This window comes from Salmo salar, chromosome 25 (genome assembly GCF_965601325.2).
Source record: "Salmo salar chromosome 25, fSalSal1, whole genome shotgun sequence".
In the NCBI taxonomy this organism is placed as follows: Eukaryota; Metazoa; Chordata; class Actinopteri; order Salmoniformes; family Salmonidae; genus Salmo; species Salmo salar.
The window spans coordinates 54,878,313-54,890,000 of NC_138315.1; the positions used below are offsets into that span (position 1 = coordinate 54,878,313).

At 47.3% G+C, this 11,688-nt stretch overlaps 1 protein-coding gene across 2 annotated transcripts in view; it reads right to left on the bottom strand.

The window, feature by feature from the left end:
* Positions 1-641: 641 nt before the first annotated feature.
* LOC106591786 (speckle-type POZ protein-like A) overlaps positions 642-11,688 on the bottom strand; it is a 39,722-nt gene continuing 28,675 nt past the window's right edge. For both annotated transcript variants that reach the window (XM_045707360.2, XM_045707361.2), the window contains exons 7-12: positions 8,233-8,410; positions 6,541-6,596; positions 6,321-6,443; positions 4,642-4,784; positions 4,501-4,554; positions 642-2,143 (exon numbers count right to left, since the gene is read on the bottom strand). In XM_045707360.2, coding sequence (XP_045563316.1) covers positions 1,999-2,143; positions 4,501-4,554; positions 4,642-4,784; positions 6,321-6,443; positions 6,541-6,596; positions 8,233-8,410 — 699 coding nt within the window. In that variant the 3' untranslated portion in view covers positions 642-1,998. The remainder of the gene's footprint in view (positions 2,144-4,500; positions 4,555-4,641; positions 4,785-6,320; positions 6,444-6,540; positions 6,597-8,232; positions 8,411-11,688) is intronic.

Genomic DNA, 11,688 nt, shown 5'->3' on the forward strand with positions numbered 1-11,688 from the left:
ACGACTCCAATCTGACCCAGACATCCCCAAGACGACTCCAATCTGACCCAGACATCCCCAAGACGACTCCAATCTGACCCAGACATCCCCAAGACGACTCCAATCTGACCCAGACATACTGAAAGGTGCTTCTTCAAAGTATTGATTCAGGGGTGTGAATACTTATGTAAATTATATATTTCCATATTTCATTTAATACATTTGCAAACATTTCTAAAAACATATTTTCACTTTGTTATTATGGGGTATTGTGACTAGATGGGTAAGGGGGAAAAAAACAATTGATTTAATCCATGTTGAATGCAGCCTGTAACATGTGGAATAAGTCGAGGGGTATGAACACTGTCTGAAGACACTGGGTTGGGCTTTGCATAACTGATCGTCCAATGGGAAAATGTCTGGGGAAATTGCCTTTCCTATTCGTCCAATAGTGTGACTAGTTCAGAGACAGAGAGTATAGACATGTTTGTCTCACATACAATAACAGCATCAACACAGGGTCTCGTAATGCCAGAAAATAGAACAGACTTGCTTTAAAACCTGGTCTTCTGAAGATGGTTGAACGGTCATTTACATAGAAATGGTGCCATCAATATGGGGCATACTCATCTTTTAAAAAGTGTAAAGAATTGACCTTGCACTGAAAGTGTTCACGCTTTAATGTCTAGTCACAAAATGGGCTAAACATTACAAATATATAATATTTCCCATGAATCAAACCCTTAACACGTCCCTATAGAACTCCATATCAAAATTACTATGGGAACTAGTGCAATCTGGAGGCAGCCTGGGACCGGGTCAGCCTGGTCTGTGGGACGGGGGCAGCCTGGTCTGTGGGACGGGGGCAGCCTGGGACCGGGGCAGCCTGGTCTGTGGGACGGGGGCAGCCTGGGACCGGGGCAGCCTGGTCTGTGGGACGGGGGCAGCCTGGTCTGTGGGACGGGGGCAGCCTGGGACCGGGGCAGCCTGGTCTGTGGGACGGGGGCAGCCTGGTCTGTGGGACGGGGGCAGCCTGGTCTGTGGGACGGGGGCAGCCTGGGACCGGGGCAGCCTGGTCTGTGGGACGGGGGCAGCCTGGGACCGGGTCAGCCTGGTCTGTAGGACGGGGGCAGCCTGGTCTGTGGGACAGGGGCAGCCTGGGACCGGGTCAGCCTGGTCTGTGGGACGGGGGCAGCCTGGGACCGGGGCAGCCTGGTCTGTGGGACGGGGGCAGCCTGGGACCGGGTCAGCCTGGTCTGTGGGACGGGGGCAGCCTGGTCTGTGGGACAGGGGCAGCCTGGGACCGGGTCAGCCTGGTCTGTGGGACGGGGGCAGCCTGGGACCGGGGCAGCCTGGTCTGTAGGACGGGGGCAGCCTGGTCTGTGGGACCGGGGCAGCCTGGTCTGTGGGACGGGGGCAGCCTGGGACGGGGCAGCCTGGTCTGTGGGATGGGGGCAGGACGGGGGCAGCCTGGTCTGTGGGACGGGGGCAGCCTGGGACAGGGCAGCCTGGTCTGTGGGACGGGGGCAGGACGGGGCAGCCTGGTCTGTGGGACGGGGGCAGGACGGGGCAGCCTGGTCTGTGGGACGGGGGCAGGACGGGGCAGCCTGGTCTGTGGGACGGGGGCAGGACGGGGCAGCCTGGTCTGTGGGACGGGGGCAGCCTGGGACGGGGCAGCCTGGTCTGTGGGACGGGGGCAGGACGGGGGCAGCCTGGGACAGGGCAGCCTGGTCTGTGGGACGGGGGCAGGTACAGAGTCAAATAGGGAGAACACAGTAGATCAGCTCCAATGGCAGATAGATTAAGGCCATTTGAAATGACAGAAAAATAGCAGACAAAACTTGAGGACCAAAACCAAACGTTTCTTTCCACCAGTTGGAGCCAGTTAGCCTCCCAGCCAGTTAGCCTCCCAGCCAGTTAGCCTCCCAGCCAGTTAGCCTCCCAGCTCTGTTCATCCCTGCTCGGGTGGGGGTCTCCATGCTGTCTCAGCTCTCAGTCTGGATCAGAGGGCTGTAGCAGTCAGGACTGTTTTAGGCGTTTCCGCGGCAGGCCGAAGGGCGGGCACTGTGCCGATGCCAGGGCTCTGAAGGCCTCGGCCACTAAGTGAGGGTGGGACTGGATCATTGACTTCCAGCCTGCCGTCTCCATTATGTCCGTGGCATGACTGAAATACAACCACACACACACACGAAGTTAACAACCAAACATCTGAAACCAATTCAGGACTGAAATGACAGAATAAATACATAAGTACAGAGATATATTTATATATAAAAATGCAACATGTAAAGTGTTGGTTTCATGAGCTTAAGTAAAATATTCCAGAAATGTTCCATACACACAAAAAGCTTATTTCTCTCAAATGTTGCGCACATCCTGTTAGTGAGCGTTTCTCCTCTGCCAAGATAATCCATCCACCTGACAGGTGTGGCATATCAACAAGCTGATTAAAACGGCATGATCATTACACAGGTGTGCCGGGGACAATTAAAGGCCACTCGAAAATGTGCCGTTTTGTCACACAACACAATGCCACAGATGTCTCAAATCTTGAGGGAGCAGCAATTGGCATGCTGCCTGCAGGAATGTCCACCAGAGTTGCTCCCAAATAATAGAATGTTCATTTCTCTACCATAAACCACCTTCAAACGTCATTTTAGAGAATTAGGCAGCATGTCCAACCGTAGACCAGGTGTAACGACGCCAGCTCAGGACCCCCACATCCGGCCTTTTCACCTGCGGGATCATCGGACACCAGCCACCCAGACAGCTGATGAAACTGTGGGTTTGCACATCTGAAGAATTTCTGCACAAACTGTCAGAAACCGTCTCAGGGAAGCTCATCTACTGTATTATTGACTGCATGTTTTGTTTATTCCATCTGTAACTGTGTTGTTGTTTGTATCGCACTACTTTGCTTTATCTTGACCAGGTCGCAGTTGTAAATGAGAACTTGTTCTCAACTAGCCTACCTGGTTAAATAAAAGGTGAAAAAAAATAAAAATAAAAATTCTGTATACTCGTTCGTCCTCACCAGGGTCGACCTGACTGCAGTTCGGACTTCAGTGGGTAAATGCTCACCTTCGATGACCACTGGTACGCTACCGAAGTGTGCGCTTCATGGATGAATCCTGGTTTCAACTGTACCAGGCAGATGCCAGACAGAGTATCGCCTCAGGCGAGCGGTTTGTCTACGTTGTGAACAGAGATGCCCCATGGTGTGGGCAGGTATAAGATGCAGACAACACAATTGCATTTTATTGATGGTAATTTGAATGCACAGAGATACCGTGACGAGATCCTGAGGCCCATTGTCGTGCCATTCATCCGCCACCATCACCTCATGTTTCAGCATGATAATGTACAGCCCCATGTCACAAGGATCTGTACACAATTCCTGGAAGCTGAAAATGTCCCAGTTCTTCCATGGCTTGCATACTCACCAGACATGTCACCCATTGAGCATGTTCGGGATGCTCTGGATCGACAGAATATTTCAGTTCACGCCAATATCCAGCAACTTCGCACAGCCATTCAAGAGGAGTGGGACGACATTCCACCAATCAACAGCCTGATCAACTCTATGTGAAGGAGATGTCATCACCCCGCATGAGGTAAATGGTGGTCACACCAGATACTGACTGGTTCTCTGATCCACGTCCCTACCTTTTATTTAAGGTATCTGTGACCAACAGATGCATGTCTGTATTCCCAGTCATGTGAAATCCATAGATTAGGACCTAATGAATTTATTTACATTGACTGATTTCCTTATATGAACTGTAAGTCATTAAAATCTTTGAAATTGTTGCATGTTGTGTTTCTATTGTTGTCCAGTATACACAGAGAGATATGAAGAAGTGTTTCAGACAAAGGGCTGCAACAGTGGTGGTGGTGGTGGTAGTAGTAGTAGTAGTAATAGTAGTAGTAGTAGTAGTAGTAGCAGCAGTAGTAGTAGTACTAGTAGTACTAGTAGTACTAGTAGTACTAGTAGTAGTAGTAGTAGCAGCAGCAGTAGTAGTAGTAGTACTAGTAGTACTAGTAGTAGTAGTAGTAGCAGCAGTAGTAGTAGTAGTAGCAGCAGTAGTAGTAATAGTAGTAATAGTAGTAGCAGCAGTAGTAGTAGTAGTAGTAGTAGTAGTAGTAGTAGTAGTAGTAGTAGTAGTAGTAGTAGTAGTAGTAGTAGTAGTGCCTTCTTATTCAAACTCCTTTCGTCCTGACAGCAGATCACCAGTAATACTGAACTAATTAAAACAGACATCCTCCTCTATGAAAACTGAGATGACTCAAGGTGTCCTTTAACACACTACATCACACAAAATGTTCATTTCATATTGTAGAACAGCGCACAAAGCTTATCCAGGTAAGAGAGTGTATTAATAACATGGATCAGCCCCATACTAGCCCTGCTGGCTCCATCCTCCCTGGCTCTGTGGCTAAAACAATGAATTCTAATGCATCTCTTTGGGAGAGATAAGAGTTTGTTATTAATCTGGTGTCACATATCAGATAGTTACATACTTGCTATTCCAGTTTTTCCCATCTTTACAGCCCAGCTGTCGGAGGACACTGCACCTGTAGGAGATAACAGAGCAGCGCTGAGAGAAGGAAAACACGGCTGGCAGGAGGGATTCATCACTGGGGCTTTCTACAGATACTTGCCTGTTGATAAAATCTATGGCTTGTGCTTTGAGCTGCTCGGCACTGTGTAAATCCGCCAGGATGAGGGTATCAGCCACGTTCTCCACAGAGAGGCTGTTGCACAGAGCCTCTTCACACATCACCTTTAAACGCTCCAAGGCATACTGGAGGAAAGAGAGAGAGGGTTAGGATTAATTAGGGTTGGGGTCAGGATTCATTAGGGTTGGGGTCAGGGTCAGGATTCATTAGGGTTGGGGTCAGGATTCATTAAGGTTGGGGTCAGGGTCAGGATTCATTAGGGTTGGGGTCAGGATTCATTAAGGTTGGGGTCAGGATTCATTAGGGTTGGGGTCAGGATTCATTAGGGTCGGGGTCAGGATTCATTAGGGTTGGGGTCAGGATTCATTAGGGTTGGGGTCAGGATTCATTAGGGTTGGGGTCAGGGTCAGGATTCATTAGGGTTGGGGTCAGGATTCATTAGGGTCAGGGTCAGGATGAATTAGGGTTGGGGTCAGGATTCATTAGGGTTGGGGTCAGGGTCAGGATTCATTAGGGTTGGGGTCAGGATTCATTAGGGTTGGGGTCAGGGTCAGGATTCATTAGGGTTGGGGTCAGGATTCATTAAGGTTGGGGTCAGGATTCATTAAGGTTGGGGTCAGGATTCATTAAGATTGGGGTCAGGGATGGGGTCAGGATTCATTAGGGTTGGGGTCAGGATTCATTAGGGTTGGGGTCAGGGTCAGGATTCATTAGGGTTGGGGTCAGGATTCATTAGGGTTGGGGTCAGGATTCATTAAGGTTGGGGTCAGGATTCATTAGGGTTGGGGTCAGGGTCAGGATTCATTAGGGTTGGGGTCAGGATTCATTAAGGTTGGGGTCAGGATTCATTAAGGTTGGGGTCAGGGGTTGGGGTCAGGATTCATTAGGGTTGGGGTCAGGATTCATTAAGGTTGGGGTCAGGATTCATTAGGGTTGGGGTCAGGATTCATTAAGGTTGGGGTCAGGATTCATTAGGGTTGGGGTCAGGATTCATTAAGGTTGGGGTCAGGGGTTGGGGTCAGGATTCATTAGGGTTGGGGTCAGGATTCATTAGGGTTGGGGTCAGGATTCATTAGGGTTGGGGTCAGGGGTTGGGGTCAGGATTCATTAGGGTTGGGGTCAGGATTCATTAGGGTTGGGGTCAGGAGTTGGGGTCAGGATTCATTGGGGTTGGGGTCAGGGGTTGGGATTCATTAGGGTTTAGGGTTAGGGTTAGGGTTAGAGAGAAAGAGAGAGAGAGGGTTAGGGTTAGAAAGAGAGAGAGAGACAACAACCTATCCTCCTACAGAGAGAGAGAGAGAGAGAGAGAGAGAGAGAGAGAGAGAGAGAGAGAGAGAGAGAGAGAGAGAGAGAGAGATTGGGGATTGGCCAATAGGGTTGAGAGAGGTTGGGGGTTGACTAATAGGGTTGAGAGAGATTGGGGGTTGACCAATAGAGTTGAGAGAGATTGGGGGTTGGCCAATAGGGTTACAGTCCCCATGTCAATCTAGCTCTGACTAAACATTTTTAAAAACACCCCAACCATGCAGATGACATTTTTAAACAATTTGGATTAAAATTCAATCATTTGAAACGAGTCGTTAGCCGTATGCCAACAGGCCACTGTAACCCTGTTATTAGTAACAATGTGGACTGGCTGCGTTATATTGGGTCAGTCTCACTTTGTCAGCAGCTGCCAGCAGGTTGTCGGCCATCTTGTCCAGGTTGGGAGCTTTCCCTGTGTAGATGAATCCCATCATCTCCTTAAACACGTCTGGCTCCACATCACTGATGTCCACACGGTTCTGAGACAGGACACAGTATCATTGTGTTACTATGAGAAATAAAGTGGCAGCAGTACAACACCATGTGTTCATATCTGAAGATCTCAGTGAAACACACCTTTTTACTCTCCTCCATTTCATGTTCGAACATGGCGCTAAAGACGGGAGATCTCGCTGTCAATAGAAGGGAACAACAACATTAGCGTCTGTGCTGATTCAAGGCATTGTTAACCAAACTGCTGCTGTGTCTGAAGCACAAAGTCACAGGGTGAAGGAATCTATCTATCTATAGCCTGCAGTCTGCACAGCTAGGAGGGCTGGAGAGACCCGCAGGATTACAACCAGGTGTTACAGGGTTAAAACCAGGGGGCTGGTAGCGGCAGAGAGGGTGGGGGCTGGTAGTGGTAGAGAGGTATTAGTAGTGTAGTAGTAGTGTAGTGGTAGAGAGGGAGGGGGCTGGTAGCGGTAGAGAGGGAGGGGGCTGGTAGCGGTAGAGAGGGAGGGGGCTGGTAGCGGTAGAGAGGGAGGGGGCTGGTAGCGGTAGAGAGGGAGGGGGCTGGTAGCGGTAGAGAGGGAGGGGGCTGGTAGCGGTAGAGAGGGAGGGGGCTGGTAGCGGTAGAGAGGGAGGGGGCTGGTAGCGGTAGAGAGGGAGGGGGCTGGTAGCGGTAGAGAGGGAGGGGGCTGGTAGTGGTAGAGAGGGGGCTGGTAGCGGTAGAGAGGGAGGGGGCTGGTAGCGGTAGAGAGGGAGGGGGCTGGTAGTGGTAGAGAGGGGGCTGGTAGCGGTAGAGAGGGAGGGGGCTGGTAGCGGTAGAGAGGGAGGGGGCTGGTAGCGGTAGAGAGGGAGGGGGCTGGTAGCGGTAGAGAGGGAGGGGGCTGGTAGCGGTAGAGAGGGAGGGGGCTGGTAGTGGTAGAGAGGGAGGGGGCTGGTAGCGGTAGAGAGGGAGGGGGCTGGTAGCGGTAGAGAGGGAGGGGGCTGGTAGTGGTAGAGAGGGAGGGGGCTGGTAGCGGTAGAGAGGGTGGGGGCTGGTAGTGGTAGAGAGGGAGGGGGCTGGTAGTGGTAGAGAGGGGGCTGGTAGCGGTAGAGAGGGAGGGGGCTGGTAGCGGTAGAGAGGGAGGGGGCTGGTAGTGGTAGAGAGGTATTAGTAGTGTAGTAGTAATGTAGTAGTAGTAATGTAGTAGTGTAGCGGTAGAGAGGGAGGGGGCTGGTAGCGGTAGAGAGGTATTAGTAGTGTAGTAGTAGTAATGTAGTAGTAGTTTAGTAGTGTAGTGGTAGAGAGGGGGCTGGTAGCGGTAGAGAGGGGGCTGGTAGCGGTAGAGAGGGGGCTGGTAGCGGTAGAGAGGGGGCTGGTAGCGGTAGAGAGGGGGCTGGTAGCGGTAGAGAGGGGGCTGGTAGCGGTAGAGAGGGGGCTGGTAGCGGTAGAGAGGGGGCTGGTAGCGGTAGAGAGGTATTAGTGATGTAGTAGTAATGTAGCAGTAATGTAGTAGTAGTAGTAATGTAGTAGTAGTTTAGTAGTGTAGTGGTAGAGAGGGGGCTGGTAGCGGTAGAGAGGTATTAGTGGTGTAGTAGTAGTAGTAATGTAGTAGTAGTTTAGTAGTGTAGTGGTAGAGAGGCGGCTGGTAGTGGTAGAGAGGTATTAGTGGTGTAGTAGTAGTAATGTAGTAGTAATGTAGTAGTTTTGTAGTAGTAGTAGTAGTAATGTAGCAGTAGTGTAGTAGTGGTAGTTTAGTAGTGTAGTAATGTAGTAGTAGTAATGTAGTAGTAGTGGTGTAGTAATGTAGTAGTAATGTAGTAGTAGTAATGTAGTGTTACCTGCCAGGATGGATTTGTGAGCCTTGAACTCCTGCCCTCCCACATAGAGGGAACAGTCAGTGAAGCGGGAACACTGCCACAGGTTCCCCAGGTCATCTGACAGCTGGCACTCTGGGACCTTCAGCATGTTAATGTTGGACTGGCCAGAGATGTTCACCGAGTCCTGCACCACACTCACCTACAATACAATATAACATACAATACATGATCAATACATTATCCATACATTATCAATACTAAATCATGTTGGACTGGCCAGAGATGTTCAGAGTCCTGCACCACACTCACACAATAGAATATAACATCCTTTCTGAAGGTGCAGTAGATCATGTATTTATACCTCTCGACTTACACATTTTGTTGTGTTACAACCGTCGACACACAATACTTCATAATGACAAAGTGAAAAAATCTTTTATTTTTGTAAATGTATTGAAAAACAAATCCCCAAATCTCTAATTTACATAATTATTCCTACCCCTGAGTCAGTACCTGTTAGAATCACCTTTGGCAGCGATTACAGCTGTGAGTCTTTCTGGGTAAGGCTCGAAGAGCTTTAAATATCTGGATTGCACTATATTTGCACATTCTTCAAAATATTATTCAAACTCTGTCAAGTTGTTGATCATTGCTAGGCTGCCATTTTGAAGTCTTGCCATAGATTTTCACGCCAGTTTAAGTCTAAACCGTAACTAGACAACTCAGGAACATTCAAAGTCATCTTGGCAATCAACTCCAGTGTAGATTTGGCCTTGTGTTTTAGGTTATTGTCCTGCTGAAAGGTGAATTCATCTCCCAGTGTAGATTTGGCCTTGTGTTTTAGGTTATTGTCCTGCTGAAAGGTGAATTCATCTCCCAGTGTAGATTTGGCCTTGTGTTTTAGGTTATTGTCCTGCTGAAAGGTGAATTCATCTCCAGTGTAGATTTGGCCTTGTGTTGTAGGTTATTGTCCTGCTGAAAGGTGAATTCCTCTCCAGTGTAGATTTGGCCTTGTGTTTTAGGTTATTGTCCTGCTGAAAGGTGAATTCCTCTCCAGTGTAGATTTGGCCTTGTGTTTTAGGTTATTGTCCTGCTGAAAGGTGAATTCATCTCCAGTGTAGATTTGGCCTTGTGTTTTAGGTTATTGTCCTGCTGAAAGGTGAATTCATCTCCAGTGTAGATTTGGCCTTGTGTTTTAGGTTATTGTCCTGCTGAAAGGTGAATTAGTCTCCCAGTGTTTGTTGGAGCGCAGAATGAACCAGGTTTTACTGTAGGATTTTTCCTGTGCTTAGCTCTCTTCCATTTATTTTTATCCTAAAAATCTCCCTAGTCCTTGCCAATGACAAACATACCCATAACATAATGCAACCACCACCATGCTTGAAAATATGAAGCATGGTACCAACTGATGTGTTGGATTTGCCCCCAAACATAAAACTTTTTTATTCAGGACATAAAGTTCATATCTTTGCAGTTTTACTTTAGTGCCTTGTTGCAAACAGGATGCATGTTTTGGAATATTTTTATTCTGTACAGACTTCCTTTTTTCTCTGTCATTTAGGTTAGTATTGTGGCGTAACTACAATGTTGTTGATCCATCCTCTGTTTTCTCCCATCACAGCCATTAAACTCTGTTTTAAAGTCACCATTGGCCTCATGGTAAAATCCCGGAGTGGTTTCATTTTTTACATTTACCTTTTAGTCATTTAGCAGACGCTCTTATCCAGAGCGACTTACAGTAGTGAATACAGACATTTCATACACATTTCTTTTTTTTCTTCCCTGTGCTGGCCCCCCGTGGGAATCGAACCCACAACCCTGGCGTTGCAAACACCATGCTCTACCAACTGAGCTACAGTTTCCTTCCTCTCCGGCAACTGAGTTAGGAAGGACACCTGTATCTTTGTAGTGACTGGGTGTATTGATACACCATCCAAAGTGTATCCAATCCACCTTGCTCAAAGGGATATTCAATGTCTGCTATTTTTATCTACCAATAGGTGCCCTTCTTTGCGAGGCATTGGAAAACCTCCCTGGTCTTTGTGGTTGAATCTGTGTTTGAAATTCACTGCTCGACTGAGGGACCTTCCAGATAATTGTATGTGTGGAGGTACAGAGATGAGGTAGTCATTCACAAATCATGTTAAACACTATTATTGAACACAGAGTGAGTACAGTTCATCATGTGACTGGTTCAGCACATTTTTACTCCTGAAGTTATTTAGGCCATAACAAAGGGGTTGAAACCTTACTGATTCAAGACATTTCAGCTTTTCATTGTTTATTAATTTGTAAACATTACTAAAAACATAACTCTACTTTCACATTATGGGGTATTGTGTGTAGAGGCCAGTGACAACATTTAATTTAATCCATTTTAAATTCAGGCTGTAACAACAAAATGTGGAAAAAGTCAAGGGATGTGAATACTTTCTGAAGGCCTTGTACACATGATCTATAACAAAACATTTATTCATGTTGGACTGGCCAGAGATGTTCAGAGTCCTGCTCCACGCTCACCTAGAATATAATGCATTATCAATACATTATCCATACATTATCAATACTAAATCATGTTGGACTGGCCAGAGATGTTCACAGAGTCCTGCTCCACGCTCACCTAGAATATAATGCATTATCAATACATTATCAATACTAAATCATGTTGGACTGGCCAGAGATGTTCACACCATCCTGCTCCACGCTCACCTAGAATATAATGCATTATCCATACATTATCAATACTAAATCATGTTGGACTGGCCAGAGATGTTCACACCATCCTGCTCCACGCTCACCTAGAATATAATGCATTATCAATACATTATCCATACATTATCAATACTAAATCATGTTGGACTGGCCAGAGATGTTCAGAGTCCTGCTCCACACTCACCTAGAATATAATGCATTATCCATACATTATCCATACATTATCAATACTAAATCATGTTGGACTGGCCAGAGATGTTCACACCATCCTGCTCCACGCTCACCTAGAATATAATGTATTATCAATACATTATCCATACATTATCCATACATTATCAATACTAAATCATGTTGGACTGGCCAGAGATGTTCACACCATCCTGCTCCACGCTCACCTAGAATATAATGCATTATCCATACATTATCAATACTAAATCATGTTGGACTGGCCAGAGATGTTTACACCATCCTGCTCCACACTCACCTAGAATATAATGCATTATCAATACATTATCCATACATTATCAATACTAAATCATGTTGGACTGGCCAGAGATGTTCACAGAGTCCTGCTCCACACTCACCTAGAATATAACATATTTACACTATAGCTGGGCAATATGGACCAAATAGCCATAAACTGAGCCATTTTGCAGGATAATGATAAATACAACATTATCTGCAGGGCTTTAGACTGACTTTCCCAGTGCCAAGCGACGAGGTGCACAACAGCCAGGGCCCCCGTCCAGGGCCTATCTAACACGT